At 40.3% G+C, this 20,641-nt stretch overlaps 1 protein-coding gene across 22 annotated transcripts in view; it reads left to right on the top strand.

Moving 5' to 3' along the window:
• Positions 1–20,641, top strand: part of ANKHD1 (ankyrin repeat and KH domain containing 1) — a 147,729-nt gene that overhangs the window by 17,207 nt on the left and 109,881 nt on the right. For all 22 annotated transcript variants that reach the window (XM_075900082.1, XM_075900080.1, XM_075900075.1 and 19 more), the window contains exon 2: positions 3,247–3,400. In XM_075900082.1, the coding sequence (XP_075756197.1) occupies positions 3,247–3,400 (154 nt within the window). The remainder of the gene's footprint in view (positions 1–3,246; positions 3,401–20,641) is intronic.

Below are 20,641 nucleotides of genomic sequence, written 5' to 3'. Positions count from 1 at the left end.
GCTGCCCAGAACAGATTCAGGTACTGCCCAGCTGATGAACAGAGCACCCACAGCCGGCAGCTTGTTTCTGTTGGTGGTACACATCCGCACATGCTTTGGCACACACCATTTCTTCCATACATGGGTGGAATAAATTAGAGGGAATATTGACTGGTAATTCTAGACTTCACTAACTGCTGCTTTCTGTACTCTATACTTGGGCAATAGATTCTAAACTTAGTAACTAATTAAACAACCCAAAAGGATTAGCTAAACTAAACTTTTTCTAGCAAACAGCTTGGGAATTGACTTGTTAAATCACGCTTATTCTTGAGGAATGATACAGTGCAAAGTTGATTAACGTTCTTCAGACACATCTACATCATCTTCCACATCATTGTCTCCTAATAAGCAACACATTTCTTCAGAATACTCCAAGATAGTGTTTCTCTTACCTCCAGAAGCCATGGAAGTTTTTCTATGGCGGAAGAGTAGGGGACTATAGGAAGCTGTGTGTGTGTGTGTGTGTGTGTGTGTGTGTGTGTGTGTGTGTGCACCAAATGTCTTCCCTTTTTCTGTCTAGTCCACTCCACCATTTTATTTCTATACTGCCTCCATCCTTTCCTTTATATTATGTCTCTTGTCGTTAGACAATATCTTAACTAAATCTTCTGTGCTTGGCCCAGGTCCAGCACTATATAAGCACAGAAGAAAACCAATCCTATGTACAACCTATCTCTGTCTTTGCACATGTTAGTATGATAAGAAACAGAAATTGAAGACCTAGAACTTTCAAGAAACAAGCTGGTTGTTAGGCTGGGCAGACTAGAGCCATTAATTCATTTTTATGGTACTAAGTGTATAGGTAACATCTAGGTGATAAGATGTAATTGAACTAATTTTTAAATGAGAAATTTAATATTTAGAAAAAAATTAAATTTTAAAAATCCGATTTTTATTTTTTTCAAATTATAAATTGTCTCCAGGGTGGATAAAAATCAGTTTGACCTACCTGTCTCTGCCCAAAACATTGTCAGCCTATTTAAGACTGAGCAAACTTGCCAAAAAATACAGAGGTCGTTTCAAGGCTTACTGAGTAGGCACAAAATGCCATGCAGGGTCACTGAAGTGAGTTAAATATATTGTTTTTGTTGTACAGTTGCTTGTTTTGCACAAATTATGGATTTCTTCCTACTAGTTACAGGGACAGTTGAACAATACTTATTCTTGATGCAAGCTGATTGATACAAGTCCCCTGTCCAAGGCATAATTATTTTTGTAATGAAGTGTGCTAAACAGGAGTATTCTCTGTAAGTGTAAAGAAGATTCCCTCAGGCTAAGAGAGCTGTTAACCAGAGTCCTTAAGTGAATATAATGTGGAATTGGAGTTGTTGCACAAAAATCTTAGTGTAGGAGTATATTTTGGAGTCATAAATTGCTTGTTTATTTCATTCACCGTGATGTATATCACTGGTTCTAGTCACTAAGCTCTTACTACTTTACCTCTCAACTCTCTTTCTCACAATAGTATTATTTTCTCAATACTAGTAGTGTAACTGTATTAGTTCTGATCTGTATTAGAACTGTATTAGTTCCCTGTAAGCTGGGTGCTTGGGCAACTGCTCATGGGTGGCATTTGAATCTCCCCTGAGCGGAGCAACTGCAGCAGGGCTACTCAACTTTGGAAGTCCTGGGGCCACAATGATACCCTCAGCACATGCCGAGGGCCACAACCAAGTGTGGTTGCATATACATGCAAATATATATGCAAATAGCTTTCATACTGATGGGTGTGAATACAAAGCACTTCCCACAATGCCCCGGTGCTCCTGGCACCTTCTCCCTTGGGGCTAGAAATGCTGACACCCTGTACCCGTTTGTTCCAGCCCGCCCACCCACGTGCATCTTTCAGTGCTCACCCCGCCTGTGAGATGCCTCGTCGTTGTAGAGCGTGTTCAAAGGATCCCACCTGCGAGCTGTATATTGAGCCCCATATAAACCCAAACTGCACCATTTTTAACAGAAGATCATGTCAAGTCCAGTAGTGTCAACATTTTATCCATCCATTCCAATAGTGGTGTTAATGGCACATCAATTCTGCAGAATACAAAGTTTAGTTTAAAAAAAATCTAGCCCTTATGTTGTACTCTTACGCTTTTCTTGTAAGAGTCTGCAGATTGTCTGAAACAATGGTTTTGAATGATGAATTTTCTCATCTTCATTAATCTTAGTGGGATGTTACATAATGACACTGTAAATGTAAGCAGTAACTATAACTACTGATCATTTTAGAAAGATGGAATGGGGTGTAGGAACTGGGAGTTAGAAGAAAATGGAGGAAAAAGAGGGCTGAGATGAGCATTCATTCAGTAGGAATGCACCAATAGGGTAATGAATAGATAAGGAAGTTATTACTGTCTGAATGCCATCCTTCATTGTAAAGCTCTCATTCACCTTAATAGAGAACCTTCAGATCATATCTAGAGATCACCTATAACAGTGGTTCTCAACTTGTTTACCTTTGCGGGCTGCATATTCAACTCTGCTCTGTGGTCCTGAGGATTTCACATGAGTCACAGCTGTGTGCTGATTGGGCTGTGAGTTGAGAACCACTGACAGAGTTGTAGGATGGCTGTCTTCATCTTGTCTAGTCCTCTGCCTCCCCAAGGTAGCCCACAACAGGAACGTAAAGCCTCATCTACACTTAAGTTAATGTTTTATTGGTGTCGTTGTGTTCATTAAGGGTGTGATCGTACATTCTTAACAAACAAAGCTATGCAAATACGTCCTAGAAAGGTGCATTTAGACCAGCATAGCTTGTCACTTCAGTTATGTCTACATCCACATACTGAGGATTTTGCCAGGTTTAGCTATACTGATATAGCTATATCTGTAAAATTCTTAGTGTACAAAAGGCCTAACTGTGGATTTTGATGAGGGCATCTCTCCGTTTCAGGATTTCAACTGAGATGGCAAAATCAGTTGTTAAACACCACTGCTGATCTGGGCCAGATTTGATCAGGTGATTTAGAGATGAAAAATTCTGTTCCTTTATTAATCCTTTAACCTATAGTCTTCAAAACACTTTAAATTCCATAATCTTACGCTTGATGGTGTTGTAGTTCTAGTACCATTTCATTTTCTAACAAAACAGTTGGATAGAAAAAAAACTGTTTAAAATAAAATGCTACGATATTTCTTTTGAAAATAATGTATAGTATTTTTGTAGTTTCATGGTGTGTTTTTTTTACTTTAACTTTAAAACAGGTTGAATCATTTATTTTGGACCAAGAAGACCTGGATAATCCGGTGCTTAAAACAACATCCGAGTTATTCTTATCAAGTGCTGCAGCAGGAGCCGATTTAAGAACTGTGGATCCAGAAACACAAGCAAGATTAGAAGCCTTGCTAGAAGCAGCAGGTACTATATTTTGTATAGTCTTTTCTTGTAACTGGAAGCTCTAACGTCACAAAGTCATTTGTACTTTGTGTTCACATGAAACATTGACCAGATTTTACATGTTTTGGTGGTGGAGAGTCTGAGAAGTAACAATTCATAGTTTCTCGTTGAAGATGCTTTCTGATGAAGTTTTATTTTATTTATAATGTAAGAAACCATTAAGTGAAGTAAGTAGTCCTCAAGCTAAGAGTAAAAGTAATTTTAAGGGTGAGGGTTGAGGGAGTAAGGAAAGGAAGCTGGTTTGCTAAATTGCCATTTTCCCCTTCACTTGGTCGTGAGATGCAATCCTGAACACTTTATTTCAATAAACATACAAGTGAAACATTGGTGTTCTGATTTGGCTGTCAAATACAGCTATAGTAACTTGAATCAGTCATTAACCTCTATGCAAAATAGTTTATCCTCTGTGCTCTTGTCAGGGACTCATTGGTGCGTGCTAGCTTTTTATAGTTAAAATATTTTCATATTTGTAGTGACGCTTGTCACTGTGATAGGAGAAAAATGCAAGTTTTAGAACCTGAATAATTAAAATCAAATTATTAATGTTACCTTTTAGTATTTTCAGTCAAATATTTGCAGTGTTGTACTAGTGCATGAAAACCAGAAAGTGAAATTGGCAAGCTAAGGAATGCAAAAAAAGTATACAATGTAAATAGTGCAAAGAAAACATAAGCCTTTCAACACACCATGGTGGTGGTTAGTGTTACTTCAAGACACATGCTCAAACTGGTTCCTGGGCAAATTGCCTTTAGAAAAATTCAAACTTCAATGTGAAATACTTTAGAATTGGGTAGGACAGTGACTATTTTAACAACATAAGCAACCCTCCACCCAAAATATGTTTCATATTTGGGCGAAGGCTGTCATTCATTCAGGCTTTAGGCAGTATTTCCAAATTCAGTTTCATAATGGAACACCCTAAACTATGTTGACCCACTTTCTTTTCTAGCACCCTGTCCAAACTGGGACAGCTTTGTCCCCCATCACTGAACTGGTAGCAGCTGCTTTAAGGAGAATGGGTTAAGAGTGAAAGTCAGAGAAAGGGGCATGAAACAGCAGAAACACCAGATCCTGTTGATATGAATGAATTCCTGAGAGTCATCTTCTAAGGACAGATGCTCCTGGCCATGGGGAAGATGAGAACTGTCTCCTTCAGAGGATATGTTTAAATTGAGATAAGGGGTGTGTGCGGGTTTAAATAACACATTTTCACACTAGAAGTTTAGTGTACATAGGACAAAAATACTTTTGAAACACCTCAACTCAACTTAGATGGTTGAGGCAAGCCTAAGGTATATCATGACTAGCTGCTGTGCTAAAATACAACCTGTCTTGTTTATAGTCTAGTTTTTAAAATGTTAGTTAAAAATGGCCCGTTTCAATGTAAATCTGTCCAAAGGGGGAATAGAAAATTACCCTTGTTTTAAAGTGAATTTTTAAAAAACTGATTTAGGTAGTGGTAGGAGACCTTGTTTAGATACTTATTCAGTTAAGAGTAGTTTCTTTTGACTTAGCTTAGTTCTATTCATTACTGACTTAAGCTAAACCAATCTAAGCCCTGTTTAAACAAGATCAGAGTGTTTACACAAAGTTTTGCACTAGGTCAACTAAAGTAGTGCTTAAACCTATTTAACTTACAGCTGCTACAGCTGTCTTATGGACAGACCATTGGCTTGTGTGGAGGAGAATATCCCAAGGCTTCTTTTTGGGAATTGAAGTATTTGATCTATGTGAGTTGCTCCTTTTTGCCAGAGGAGTATAGGGAAGAGATTGTTAGCAATGTGCTTTATCTTGAAGTTTTCTGGAGTCTGTTGCTATGGGTATGTATTTGGCACGGTAAGGGGATCTGCATAACTGGTTGTATGAAGTTTCTTGTTCTATAAGGTTTAGCGTTTGGATGCTACAAGCATAGGTGTAAAGTTATTTCATGGTGGGAGTGGGGTGGATGGGCGGCTTCATGGGCACCGGTACTTGTGAGCAGTTGGCTTGAAAACCAGCTCCTCATGGGTACTGCCCCACTGCTTCTGATACAGAGGCAGCAAGAGGGGGCAGGTGCATGTAGTAGTTAGGATTAACCAATAAAACTAAGATTAACCTTTTACACAACTATATGCTAACATTCTTATCCCAAACGACTGAGTTTTCTGGCCCAAGGAAGTTCCTCCCTGCTGCCCCCAGCTCTGCTGGGGCTGCACTTCCCAGCACCCTGACTCTGGTTGGGGCTACACTCTCACCGTCGGCCCAGGCAGTGCTCCTAGGCACCAGTCCTACTGCCTCTGGCCTGGACGTAGCTATGCTTCCCACCATGCCGGCCCACCTGGGACTGTGTTCCTGCACAATGCCAGTCCCACTGCTGCTGTGGCTGTGCTACCAGCAGGGCTGTGGTTCCCTCCCCATACTGCTTCCTGCTACTGCTGGAGCTGCACTTCCCACCACCAGCCCCTGCTAGACCAGAGTGTGTCATATTTTAGAGGTGTAACCTGCATCTGTTTATGTGCTGTCAGTACCAGCGTGTGAAACCAAGCATGTGTAAAATCATTTTGGAATGTTAATAGTAAGATGACCAGCAGGGCTTCATGCCTGACTTCTTCAAAAATCCCATCTATGCCATAGCCTTATAGGAAGGGACTAGAGGCCTCTAATGTAGAGAAGCTAGTGGGGAAACTGGGGTGTTTTGTGTGAGGGGAAACAAAGAATCTGTTCAACTAAGGAAATGGTCTTTGTCTGCTGATGTAGAAATTTGAGATGAGTCCAGTTTAGAATTCAAACTGGCAACAAAGGATAGAGGAGAGCTGTAATCAAGCAGATAAGAAAAAGATGCAAAATTGAGGAACAATGTGAATTAGGGGTGGAATAGTATAGTCAGTTACCTGATAAGCAAAAGCTTATAGGTTAATGCTGTGGACTACATGCGTGTCCCTCTTCCCCTCTCCTTGCCAGTAAATTTGTTAGCAGTCTGGCTCAGTCCTGGCTTGCAACGGGTCCAGGACCTACACCTGCTGCGGCTCTGCATTTCAAGTGTATTAAGAGCCGGGTGGTCAGGCAGCCCAGCTCAGTTCTGGCTTGCACGTGTCCAGGAGCTCAAACCCCACCCAAACGGGGCAGCTGCCACCTTGGGCTGCTGCCTCCTTCTCAGAAGCAGCAGCACAGGGCAACAGGCAGCTGCTCTGCAAGGGAGCTGTTTTTTAAATTGGCTTCCCTCGCGGGCCAGCTCCCACCTGGCATCCCGGGTTGCTGCCTCTGATACAGTGGCTGCCAACCCCACCCCTGGGGACTGTAGAATAGTCTATTAACCTATCAAAATTTCATGAAGTTGCTCGACTATTCAGTTAACCGATATTTAACATCCCTAATGTGAGTCTGGAGCTCTTGGCACATCTGCATAGGTTGATCACATTATTTGTGTTGAGGTAACCAGAAATGGTAGAAACATCTGTCTGTATTTAATGCCAGTTGTTGATTGATTCTGTCAGAGTTGAATAGCTTGCTGAGCAGTGAGTGCTTGATGGTGTTTGTCAGTCTTGGTGGGAATAAAGAGCACAGTTAGTTACATGGGTGGGCAATGTTTTGAGGGATAGAGTGGGTACAGAATGCCCCATGTTATTCCCTCCCTAAATGAAGCACAAATCAGACCCTGCTAATTTTATTTCTTTCCAAGGTCAATGTAAAAGACTGGATTCAAAATATTTAATGGTAGTAAATAGCCACTATTTAGTTCAGTGGTCCCCAGCCAGTAGATGGGGATCTACTGATAGATCTTGGAGCTCCTGACGGGTGATCCTGTTTGGTTTGGCCAAGAGGCTATCGAGTGCCAGCACTTCAACTGCCCCTCCCTCCATTGCTGTGCATCTCCTGCCCTTTGCCTTGGAGCTTCCCCCCAGGAACCTTCTGCTTGCTGTGCAGACCAGGGAAGGGAGAGGAGGGGGGGCACTGATGTCAGGGTGCCCCCTCTCCCATCCTGTATTCTGTCTCCACAGAATGGAGGGGGGCACAACAGGGCTTGGGATGGAGGGAGTTTGCTGGCTGCTTTTGGGAGTGGTGCAGAGTCAGGGTAGGGGTGAGCCTGCTTAACCCCTCTGCACCACCACCCAGGGGCTACCTGAGATAAGCAGTGCCCAGCTGGAGCCAGCTCTGAACCCCTGCCCCAGTCATGAACTCCCTCCTGCATCCCAACCCCCTGCCGCAGGCTCCACTTAGAGCCTCTCTTACATTCCAGATCTCTTAGCCCAAGACTAGAGTCTGTGCCCCAACCCTCTGCCCCTGCCTGGTGAAAGAGAGGAAGGATGGGGGAAGGGAGGGAGGACAAGAGTGAGCGGAGTGGGGCCTCAGAAAAGGGTCACAAAGGGTATTTGGTTTGAGGTGGATCCTGGATTGCACTTAAATTCAAAAAGTGATCTTGTGCTTACAAAGGTTGGAGACCGCTGATTTAGTTTCACTAAGAAATATCGTGTTGGATCAAGCTAACCTGCTGGGATTTAGCTGACGTAGAGGGGTCTGCAGACTGGTTTGAGATTAGTAATGCTTTTGACCAGACGAAGGTTTGCAATTGGGATGTAAACAACTAGTCGACTACCCGATAAGCAAGCGCTTATCGGGTAGTCAAGTAGGAACTCAACTAGTTGCTTCCCCTCCCCCCTTTGTCGTCTATCAGAGAGGCAGCAAAGGAGGGTGCACAAGTTGGCTTAAAAGCCGGTTTCCCCCCAGCACAGTCTCTCCAGGAGAGGCAGAGGGCAGTGAGGAAACTGCTCTCACTGGTCCTCTGCTGCTCCTCTCCCTTGGAAATGTACAGGAGCCATGGGTGGCTCTTAAACATTTCAAAGGGAGAGGCACAGCGGGATAGCAAGTACCCCCTACTACTACTCAATTTAGCTGATTAATAGAAATTTAACATCCCTAGTTTGCAATCCAGAATTGAGTACATATTTTGGCTAGTCACTTGATCATGGCAAGATAAATTTGCTAGTATATTGCACAGAACTTGACTTTTCAAAGGTGATGTGATGAATACCCTTGGATTTCATTGATTAAAACTGAAGTCATAGGTGCTTAGCCCTTCTGGAAATCAGGCCATAATTGAGTTAAAGCACAATACGATGGAAAGTGGTGTTTGAAGTAGGCCCATCACATTTCTGTTTCTTGCAAGACTGTAGATTCTGGCCTGCATTTGTTTTAATGAATTGGTACAAAATTGTGCTTAAAGAAAAAGACAGTACAATTTAAAATGTATTCCATAAGTGATGAATGAAAGTAGATGTTAATAATTAGGGGTAAGGATCTAGTGTGGTTGCTCACGATACATTTTATCAGAAAATGACTGAGTTTTAAATTCACAGTGTATGTATTTGTACACTGAGTAAATTGGAACATATTTAAAATGAAAGGGATGTTAGCAGAAACAAACAGGAATTGGAACATGCCCTCACTGATGAAGAATCGAATTAGGTATATCTCCATATGGACACACACACACACACACACACACCCCTCTCCTAGAACTGGAAGGGACTTTGGGAGGTCATTGAGTCCAGTCCCCTGTCCTCACAGCAGGACCAAGTGCCATCCCTGACAGATTTACCCCAGATCCCTAGATGTCCCCCTCAAGGATTGAACTCTCAACCCTGGGTTTAGCAGGTCAATGCTCAAACCACTGAGCTGTCCCTCCCCCCATTAATAATTGGACAAGTGCATCACTCCTTGGTAGTATTACCAAGGTCATATTTTTGCTTGGTTATAGTGAACTCCTGCAAAAATTGATGTACTTCATTCAGCACCAGTTCTCCCGCCCCCCCTTTTTTAAATACAAATTTTCAATGTGTGGCGTGATGGAGGGAGAAAAATTCAGTGCAGCAGAAATACTTTTATTGATATTTAGGTTGTGGTGTAATTCCCATGAACATTGAAAATATTGTATTACAAGTTAGTTTGACCAAACTTCAGTGTGCTGACGTGTGTAGTATGTGTTTCTAAACTGCCAGGAAGAGCTGTCTGTCTTGCAAGAATGACTCTGAAGTCTGCTTAAACTAATTTGCAAAAATATATTTCTACGTTAACTTATTCTGTGACATAGTACTTCTGCGTGCTGTTATGGAACAGTTTGTTTCAAAATAAATATAATTTTGAAGCAACCAAATAATGAAACAATACTTACCAATAAAAATCTAGCAGATATAATTCTAATAGTTCTTTTGAGTACCTGGGCTGTGCAGTTAAAATACCGTTTTTGTTAATTGTACTTTGAATATTTCTGCCTTTGGCGATACTGATCTATTATAGTGACTCTTTCATTCTCTCTCTTCACTATCTAAAGATTCAGAGTGGGAAGGAATATATGGTATGTGATATTTTAAAATGTTTGCTTTATTGTATCAAAAACAATCTGAAGTCTCTTGCATGTAGTATAATTAATCTTCCACTTTTGTAAGTAGTTTACAAGTTGATGCATGATTAGAAACCTTTAGCATTTAATGTGAGGGCATTTCTGGCATAAGTCAAATTAACGTCAATGTTTGGAGAGTGTTCTGAAGGCTACATTTTTACTTATAAAATTCCCTTTCAATATGCTGCTCCTTTGAAGAGAATTTAAATTGTGAACTGGTAGAATTTATGGAATATGCAGTAGGTTTGAGCAGCATTATTTCCTTGTAATACACTGCTCTTTTCTTGTAATCCAGCAAAGTGAAGGTGTTGAGATCTTGAAATAGTCCTAAAGCTTCCACCTTTTGAAAAAGAAATAACCCCCCCCCCCCCCAAAATCTAAATCACCCACAACCTGAAATGTTACAAAAGCTAAGTTTAACTTTCTCATACCTGTTCTGGTATATACTTCTTTAAGGGATCTGCTCTTCTCAGCATACTTTTTATTTGAAATCTGAAGATAAAATGCTTTTTTATCTCACTTCAAGTGTAGTGTAACAAGTGTTGTCTGGTGGGACACTACTGAGAGTATCTAGCTCAGAACTAACTGCTTAGAAACAGGGCTGACACAGATCCTTCACTTACACCATGCCCCAGACCAGCTAAAAAGAGAACTTTTGTTTCACCACACTGGCTAACAATCAGTCATACAAGCAGTTCCCTCAGTTACTCCAGTTCCCCTGTGTCACCATCAGCAGCATGAAAATGAGTATCCCCAATTAAAGGTTTTTTTATTCCAAAGGACTAGCCATGATCCCAGGTCAATATACGTACCTCAGGTTTTACACAGAAATCAGGCTGTTGCCAATCCTTTATTTAAAATCTAAAGGTTCGTTTATAAAAAGAAAAAGGTGAAAGTCAGCATTGTTTAAAACAGGGACAGGGAACCCTCACTGACATGGCCCCGTCTGAGAAGGAAAAAGACATTTCCTTTGCACAGCAGAGCCTAGGGGAGCCCAGGCTCGTAGATTTTGTGTGCTCCAGCCCCTTGGCGGGTGGGGAGGGTTGGAGCACCAGTGAGGGCTCCCAAATGCTGGTGGGTAGCCATGAGCCTCAGGAACTGGATTCAGGTGAGCTGGGGGCTGTGTGCAGCCCCCTGAGCCTGAAGTTGGCCATCTCTGGGTTAAAGGAATCAAATACATACAACAATTGCAGAGTGGGTTGGTTCAGGCACATAGCAGAGATGGAATAAACTGCTGGCTTAAGTCTCTCGAGTGCATCCATAGCTTGAATGGGTCATGCAGTCCTTTGTTTAGTGCTTTGGTTTATTGCAAAGTTCCTTTAGAGGCAAGAAGCAGCAGACCAGGCTTTTGTTGTGGGACGCCTCGGGTAGAGTAGCTGGGGTGCTGCCGGGTTGGTCCTGTGGGAACCTACTGGGCAGCGCCCCAGCTGTTCTGTCCCAGGCTCCAGATTCAGCAGCTGTTGAAACTGATCAGGCTGCTTCTAGGAAGCTGGGGGCAGAGCAACTCTGCCTCACGCTCCTGTAGTCAGCCCCTGGTCAGTTTCAGTGGCAGCAGCTGAATCTGGAGCCAGTTCTGACTTACATACAAATTCAACTTAAGAACAAACCTATAGTCTCTATCTTGTACGTAACCTGGAGACTGCCTGTAGTTGTGATCTCTGTAAAGTACATCTTTTTATTAAGGTTTGTACCTTTCCATCCCCAACCCTTTATTGGTGCAAGTAATGAAAGACATTGGGTTAGGGGAAAAGCCAGTCTTAGTAGTGATTCTTAACTTGTTCAAAGAGATCTTTATTTGAAGCCTTTAGATTCTGTAGTTTTCTAATCAAAATGCCTCTTTACAGGCATTTAAACTAAACCTCCTTTGCTGCAGTTTGGATATTAGGGGAAAATTCCTAATTGTCAGGGTGGTCAAACATTTGAGTAAATTGCCTGGGGAGGTTGTGGAATCTCCATCTCTGGAGATATTTAAGAGTAGGTTAGATAAATGTATGCCAGGGATGGTTAAGACAGTATTTGGTCCTGTCATGAGGGCAGGGGACTGGACTCTATGACCTCTCGAGGTCCCTTCTAGTCTTAGTGTTCTATGATTCTAAGAATGCCCTTCAATCTGAAAATTCACCCAGCTTTTCTGAAGCTTTAAAATAACCGTATTGGCCAGAACATATGTTTTTTTGGTGTCTACATTGATGACATCTTCATCATATGGACCCACGGGAAAGAAACCCTTAAAGAATTTCATAGGGATTTCCACCCCATCATCAACCTCAGCCTGGATCAGTCCACATGAGAGATCCACTTCTTATCAATACAGTACAATTAAATGATGGACAAATTTCCACTACCCTATATTGGAAACCTACTTTCTGCTACACTTACCTTCATGCCTCGAGCATCCATCCCAGACACATTTCTCAATCTGTTGTATACAGCCAAGCCCTAAAATACAACCACGTTTGCTTCAATCCCACAGACTGAGACAAACACCTACAGGATCTATATAGAGCAGTGTTTCTCAACCTTTTTTATAGAGTACCCCTTAAAAATAAAAAAGTACCCTCAGTACTTAGTTTTTAGACGCACACAATTTTGTCCTACCATTTGCAACTCATTTGTTTAAACAACTTAATTGTAGCCAGACGGGTGGTGAAATTTTTGGGTGTAAAAAGTACAAAAATAATAGTGTTATAAAACTTAAAACAAAAATTCAGCTTTCTCCAAATTTCAGTTGTTGATGTACTCCCCAGACTTCTCTCGAGTCCCCCTTAAGGGTACTTGTACCACTGGTTGAGAGATACTGATATAGAGCATTCTTAAAACTGAAATACCCACCTGGAGAAGTGAAAAAACAGATTGACAGAGCCAAAAGAGTACCCAGACATGAACTACTTCAAGACAGGCCCGAAAGAGAAAACAGAATTCCACTTGTCCTCACCTACAGCCCACAACTTAAACCCCTCCAACTCATTATCAATAATCCACAACCTATCCTGGAAAAATGACCCCTCACACTCAGATACCTTGGGGGAAAGGCCAGTCCTCACCTACAGACAACCCCCTAACCTCAAATAAATTCTTTCCAGTAACCATGCAACACACCTCCATCATAATCATCCAGGAACCCACCCCTGCAGTCAGCCCCAGTGCCAACTATGCCCACACATCTACAATTTTTCCCGAGATAGAGTAGTTTTGTTAACTGTGCTTGTGTATCTGACTGAACCATAGCAGTGCTTTGGATGCAGAGGGAGAGCACAGCTCTCTGTAGATGTGTGTAATCAGAACATACCTCACTTCACCTGCCCTTCCTTTATGCGCGTGTCTCTTTAGTTTTTGGCTGACTGCTAATGGAAGACCACAACATTAGAATATGCTTTGAGAGTGGGCTAGACCTGAGTATCTTTAGACACCAGAACCAGAAAGCAACAAAATGATTTGCAATAGAAGTATTTTAAAAAGGAAGTGGTGACAGCTGTAGAAATTAAAGAATCTTTTGTTGCACAGAAAAGTTGTCGTAAGGTGGGGGAAGAGAAGTAACACAAAGTACAGTTCTTTAAGATTTTTCTGAAGGTTCTGAGAAGAGATTTGTAAAATGTAAGCATTTGAAACTCTTCGGTAATTCTGTATCCTTTTCATCAATTTAAACTATTTCATATTCCCAATAAAGGCTTTTTGCCTTTGATGAAATATTGAACAATTGACTTTTGTACATTTCATATCTGAGCATGAAAGGTTATAAAGCCAAATTTGAAGGAAAACATTTTAATTTCCATTAGATTTTCTGGAGTGCACACATTTTGCACAAGATCTTAAATTAATCTTTTGAAGACTAATTAAAGGAACATATCTTAAACATTTTAGGATTTGGAATTATAAGCCTACGAATCACAGGATTACTATAACTGAAAGAGAAGTTTTATCTGTTTACAGCACTCTTTAGAGAATGTTTCCACCATTAATTTTAGTCCAGCAAGAGGAAAGGAAAAATAAACACTTTTAATAATTTCAGGTGTCTGAATAGGGAAAGAAATCATCTAATATACCTTACACTATTTGTGCTTCTCAGTTTGAATAATGAAAGTGGAGAAACTAGAAACTGGTTAAACAAGTGAAAATTATTAATCTTTCACTTTCTGGTTCTCTTCTACATAGCAAATGGTTGTATACATGACAAAGAAATATTTTAAAATCTGTCCTGTTGAAATTTTAAGCTAAGACATTTCAGTGTTAATTTTTTAGAATGAGTCAAATTTGACTTCTAATATCCCTTTAAGTTCCCTATTTCTTTGTATAGTAGGATCTCATTAAACAGTAAAACAAAACAATGTGTTTTCCATTAGGAAGCATTGATAAGACATTGAAGTGTGAAGAAGTAAATACGGCACTCTGAATGTCAAACAAGTTTATGCTTTTTGTGATAAATTCTATTCAGTTATGGTCTTGCAAAACACTTTCCTGAATAACATTTAATAAATTGTTCTAATTGGTTTGTATGTTAAGTATTCAAAAGTGTTCTCATTATGAGAGAGTATAAATTATTTGTGCAGAAAGGACTTAAATCACAGATCAGTATAAATACTCACACTTTTATTTTATAACAAACTCATGATTTATGTAAAAAAGGCGTTGGGTATAATTCTGTAGTTTGATATCTTTACATGCAAATCTTCATGTTTTCGTACTAAGTTTTGCACAAGTGAGACCCAAATGGTGTTCCAAGGACAATACTAATACTTTGAGATTGAGCTTTTCATCATTTTAATTTTCAGTTAAAATACATGTATTTTTGTGAACACCTGGGTAATTGTTTCCTTCATTATAAAAATGAAAATCTCCAGTGCATTGTAGATCACTTTGCTGAAGCATTAAAATTCTTAGGCCCCACAATCAGCCCGGAGAAAGCTATTGTTGCTTCAGTCACCTTCACCACTCCATGTCATATTTTCCAGAGTATCCCTTAGTGGTATCCAACTCTAGGAAGTTGATAGGTAAAATTATCTTGACAAACATCCCCGGTGACAAATGTCTTTAGAAATAGATAATGAACAGAATACACAATCTTTCTCAGTCACTAGAAAACTTGCATAATAAAGTCCAGAAATCCCACATCAGGTATAAACCTTTAAAGTGCTTTTGTGTTCCTGTCTGTCTTCTATGACTGACACACCTGGGCACCATACAAATGGCACATGAAACAGGTTATTTCTACACCACTTTTTAGGAAAAAGGTATGCAAATTGCACTCTTTTTTTTTTTTTTTTTTTTTTTTTTTTGGTGTCCCTCCCTTCCCCCCTCCCTCCCAGTAGAGGCTTTTCCGAAATTTGGCCCGTTTACACTGGTCTGAATTTTGGAAAAACCTCCTTTCAGAATAGTCCTCCTTACTCGTGAGACGAGGTTTACAGGGCTTCCAAAAGAGCGCATCTGCTCATCCTCAAAAAATGTCGGAAGAGCAGACGTGTTCCTTGGATGCGGCCACAGTGAGAGGCCTTCCATATGCTGTTTCTGCATACCGTTATGGGTATCTGCTAGCAAGGCAATTACCAACCTGGAGGTTCTGCCACAAGCATGAAGACCATGCTGATAAAAGCCTAACTATGCTGGATTGACCATGTCACTAGGCTCCCTCTAAACATCAACTCCCTAGATGAGAAGAATTAGCATAAGGGTATTGGAGTGAAGGTCACCCCAGAAAACGCTACAAGGGCAGCTTCAAGAAGAGCATACACTTGCATACAATAAAACAGGATGATCTTGAACGCAGTGTCAAGTAGATCAGCATGGCAACACAACACCCAGCTCTTTTTCTAAACCTTTGAAGAAGACAGAAATCGATTGTTTGCCACAAGTGAAAGTGTCATACCACTGCTATAGGTACTAAGATGCTCCAATGGCTGCACATCATGTTTTGGACTTCAGTTCCTTCAGAATCCATAAGACGAGCAAGCATGTAACATTATCAGTGAACCAACCCACTATGCAAAGAATGGAAGTGCAAATTGAATGTCCACCCCAGTTAAACAGGAAGATGACCATAAAAAGCAACCCTTTCCAAACAGAGTAAAAAAGGTAGTTAGGATAAAAATACAACTTTCAAAATTGGACGTCAGATCCTGCTGAGGAAAACAGAAGTGAACATAAACTATGGCAAGTGAATTGTAAAAGTATATAATTAGGCCAGAAAAGAATTAGAGAGCAATTAGCAAAAGACAAGTTACACAGGGATTTCACAAAACTCTGACAGGGCAACAAAATATAAAGTTATGCACACTGGAAAACATCCCAACTGTACATATAAAATGATAGGGTATACATTAATTCTTGCCACTAAAGAAAGAGATCCTGTAATCATTGAGAGTAGTTCTCTGAAATCATCCACTCAGTGTGCAGTGGCAGTCAAAAATGCTAATAGTGTCGGGTCTCATTGAGAGGGAAAGAGGAAATGAGCAGTTTAAGGAAATGATTGACACCCTTGCCCATGGTTTCATTCCTTCAGACACATTTAAAGCTTAATACAGGAAAAATAAGATTCAGTGCTAATATTAATACAGGCTGATAGTTGGCACATGAAGAATGTCCCAGTCATGAGTAAGTCAAGCATCCATTCAGAAGGAAAATATTCTGAATCAACACTAGCTGTTGATTCTGAAAAGAAAACTTAAGTATTGTGGAAGATGCCAGGCAAGAATGCAGACAAGTATGACAATGATGCTTCTGCTCCCCCCCCAAGAAATTTAAAATGAGAATTATGTATAAAATATGAACATTAACATTGCAGATTCAAGCACTCCAATGTTAAATGCCAAAGTTAAAGTGTTCTGTGCAACCTTAATTTGGCCCTTTTGTGCATATGCATTGCAATAGTATTTAATTACATGGCTGCTTTCTTTTTTTTCTTTTTTGGGCCCTAGTTAATTCAGTGTATAAGATACAAGATGCTCAGAGAATGAATTAGGGTTGTATAGTAAAAAAGACCTGCCTCGCTTATTGCACAAGTTGGAAAGGAGAATAATTAATGAGACCGGAGACTGGAAGGAGAGAATGGAAGGTCTCGCAGTTAAAGCTATAGAATGCAGCCTTGGATTCTGTCCCTGTCTTGGCCAGAGAAGTCCTTTGCAGTGCTAAGTCAGTCACCTCACCTGAACCAAAAATGTCAGATAGCTTCTGTGTTCCTCCTTTTCTGCATGTCAAAGGCATCTGGGGCCTCATTTGCAGAAATGCTGAGTACTCACCCCTGCAAATGAAGTCAGTTGAAGCTAAATAGTTTATGCTTTAAATGATAAAGTACTATAAATGTGAAATACTCTAATTTTTAAAGGGGGTTGGGGAAGATGCCTATGGTCTGATGGCATTTTCTAAGGACTTTCAAATTTGGAGTTAGTTGGGGAAAAAAATAATACCCAGCTTGCCAATGAAAATTGTTGAAATTTTCAGGAAGACTTTTTGCTTTGTTTCCAACTACCATAAGAGAGTTACTTGGAGTGTAAAGGGATCATTTAATAAAATTCTAGTCTGCGTTTTACACACAGGCACTAAGCTTAGAAATGCATTTGACAGCTTGTATTCATACAACTCTCTCTGAAACTGACACTCTTGTGGCAGTCGGAAAGGAAATCCTGATCAGTTTAGTTACTGAAGAAATTAAACACATAAGAATAAATTAAAAGTATTTAGATAAATATTGAAAGAATATGGGAAATGGAATGTAATGCAGAGTTGCTTCCTTCTCACCAACTCTATGAATTTGAAGATCCTAGATTTGCAAAGGATATTGTCAGTTTATGGTATCAGAATTGTAGAAATAAAATCACAAAGGACAGGATAGGCAATTCAGAATTGTAAATTTTTAAGAACTTCACTCCTGTCTAGTTAGCTCAACATCAATAGTATTTTTAGCCTATTCAGTTCAGTTTAGCGATAATTTTTTTTAACATACTTGGTAAAAATGTCACTTATTTGGGCAGGTACAAAAGCATGATAGTGTCTCTTATCATTATCCTTCTGATTTAATTACAAAATTTAACTTTTATGACAATGTGCCTTTTTATTTTTTCTGTATAAACATGGTTAGATCTTAAAGTATGTGGTTTTTCATTTAATAAAACCTTTAGTGGGTTTTTTCAGGTTGAGGGAAACAAACTGGAAGGCTGCAGCGTTTATGAACACTCAAGTTCCTTGGATTTTCAGGCTTGGTGCACTTGGCATATCAAGAGTCAGGGACTGTTGGAATAAATGAAGCTTTTATTTAGTGTCTTAGTGAAGTCCAGAATATGTAAGTAGAAGAGCAGATGATAAATAGGTAAGAGGGTACAAAAAATACAGACATTGTGTATGAACAAGTGCAGTGTTTTTGTTTTAGAGTTTCACGGGAATTCAATTCACTAGATTCTTCCCTGACCAGATTTACTAGAAAAGGATATTTGACACTGCCTAGTAGCCAGTCAGAGGTAGTGATTGATTGAACTGAATAGACCTATGTATAAGATCTCATTAAGGTGTATGCCAAGCCCAGTCCAACTATCCTTCTCCATCACCTTGACCTGTTTCAGGCAACTGGGCAGAAGCTATTGATTCCCTCCATAGCAGTGGGTCTCAATCTGCAGGCTACTTGCAACCCGATCAGCCCACATAACTTACAGAGAGCTGCATGGTGCGGTCCACAGGGGTAAATAAATTGGGAGCCGCTGCTTCGTCTTCCAACTCAACAGTAAGTCTAAGGACCTGTCCGCTCAGAAGTTAGTGGCCAACTTTCACGATACACAGTGTGAGTCGATCAGCTGTGGGCCTCTGATCATGAGAGATTAGAAAATCATAGTTTATGCTCTTCATGGTCTCAAAAAATTTCTCTCTGCTAGTGTGTGACTTTATTCTTTTGGCTACCAGTAGCTTTGTGGGCAGGAAGATCTTTTAGTTAAATGCATGGCAAGCTATGTTTCTGCAAAACTTCTGATTTGCTTCTTTTCAGAGGAGAAACAGTTATTAAAGCCTTAAATCAAGCTTTGCTGAGCTTGCATGCATGACAATCCCTTCCAGTTAATAAGTTTTACCATTGCATTGGAACAGAGGTAAAATAATTTCTTGCTAAATCTGTTCTGTTCTAGATTCCACAATCATCAACCCAGAGCCCTTGTAAACAGGAAAAATCAGGCAGACATTGAGGGAGTCAAAATAAACCTTTTCTTGGAAACAGGACTTTTTATCACTGCAGAACCTGTTAGGTTTATATTTCCTTACATTGCTGTTGGATCCACTAATGGCATTTGTAGCCAGCTGTTACCACTAGTGCAGGCCACTGCTCTCTCTAGTATGCGGCATGCTTGGGGAAATTACTACTGTCTCCTTCAAAGGATAATTGTTTTCTTGTGGCTTCTGTCTTCATCCTTCCCCAGCTGGTATAGACAATGAAATCATGAGTTGCTTCAGAAAAAGTTTTTATAGTTTTATTTGTTTTACATACAATCCTATCAGTCTAACCAGCTTTCCCTATGTTGGAATACTGGGCATAATGTTTGACTTCTGTTTGAGCTCCCTGTATTGAGCAAATAGAGATTGAGAAATACATTTGTTACATTGGAAGCTGGTATACTTGCATGTGACTTGGAGCCTTCTAGAACAGGAGTATTTGAGGAAAACTAAGTCTTGATCTTGGAAAATGATTGTATGGCGGGCATTGGGAAATCTTCTTCCAAGGGCATTTTTCATGGGACATTAGTGTGGTATAAATTGATGGAAGTCATGGAGCTACTTGAGAGACTCAAATGCAGTACATTGGCTGTGTTGTCCACAAGATCTGAAGGAACTGCGTGTGAAATAGTGGAGATAACGATTAGCCTAAGTCATAAGTCCTTAAAAGCAGTATTACTGCATCAGCGAATTTCTAGTCCATCGAAAAGGATCCAGAGGAGACGCTGTAAATTAGATTGTGGAACTTTACCTTTGTTTTAGAAACATAATGTAGTACAGTATATTGTTGCTTCACCTGTTATGGTTAAACAGGATGGCTTGTGAATGGAAAAATCTTGCCTTCTAACTGGAAAGGGTAATAAAATAAGGGTGATGCTGCTGTTCACTGACTTGGATTAGACAAGTTTTTAATAAATTCTTGCCATAAATGCAGAAGACAAGAGAGGGGGGGCTTGTGTGAGTGGAGAATGAAATGGTACTCTTTACAAGGATTAGTATTTCCAGGAGAGAGATCTTTCAGGTGAGTTAAAATAGAGGATTATGGAAAATCTCCTATCAGTCTTGGCAAAAACTAGCAAAATAAAAACTGGTCATATGCTGATGAGCTGTAAATGTGGCAGGAAGTGGAGTGCCTTGGGGTGCTCTGATTCCTGCTGCTGTGGTGAAGGAGAGAGCAGAGCAGAACACTTGATATGCATTGGGTTTAGTGTCAGAAGGTAGGGCATAGTCATTGATTGGAATGACCAAACTTGAAGAGGGCTTCAAAATCTTCAGCAGCTGGGCTTGGCATGTTTGCTTTGCTCTGTTTTTGTCAGTGACACACTTTCCTGCACTGTAATGCAGGGGAATGTTCTAAGAGACGCTGTTCCAGGTGTTTGGTTTTGTATGGTGCTCTAGCAAGGCTATTACTTGGCTCTAGTAGGAAGGTGAGATGAGATGAGGATGGCCCTGTGTGGATAACCAGAAAATACTAAGTATGATTGTGAGGAGACATGTGCAAAGACATCCTAAATTTGGTAGGAGAGTGTGAATATCCTTAGAGGTGAATGAATTTGTCAGATGTCTGCTAGCCAAATTTAGATACAGAAGGTGCAGGTAGAGTTTACAAGATTGTACTGAGATGCCAGCCTCCACCTGCTTGGGAT

This window comes from Pelodiscus sinensis, chromosome 17 (genome assembly GCF_049634645.1).
Source record: "Pelodiscus sinensis isolate JC-2024 chromosome 17, ASM4963464v1, whole genome shotgun sequence".
In the NCBI taxonomy this organism is placed as follows: Eukaryota; Metazoa; Chordata; order Testudines; family Trionychidae; genus Pelodiscus; species Pelodiscus sinensis.
Note: the sequence above shows the minus strand (reverse complement) of the source record. Positions and strands in the feature narration are given on the sequence as shown.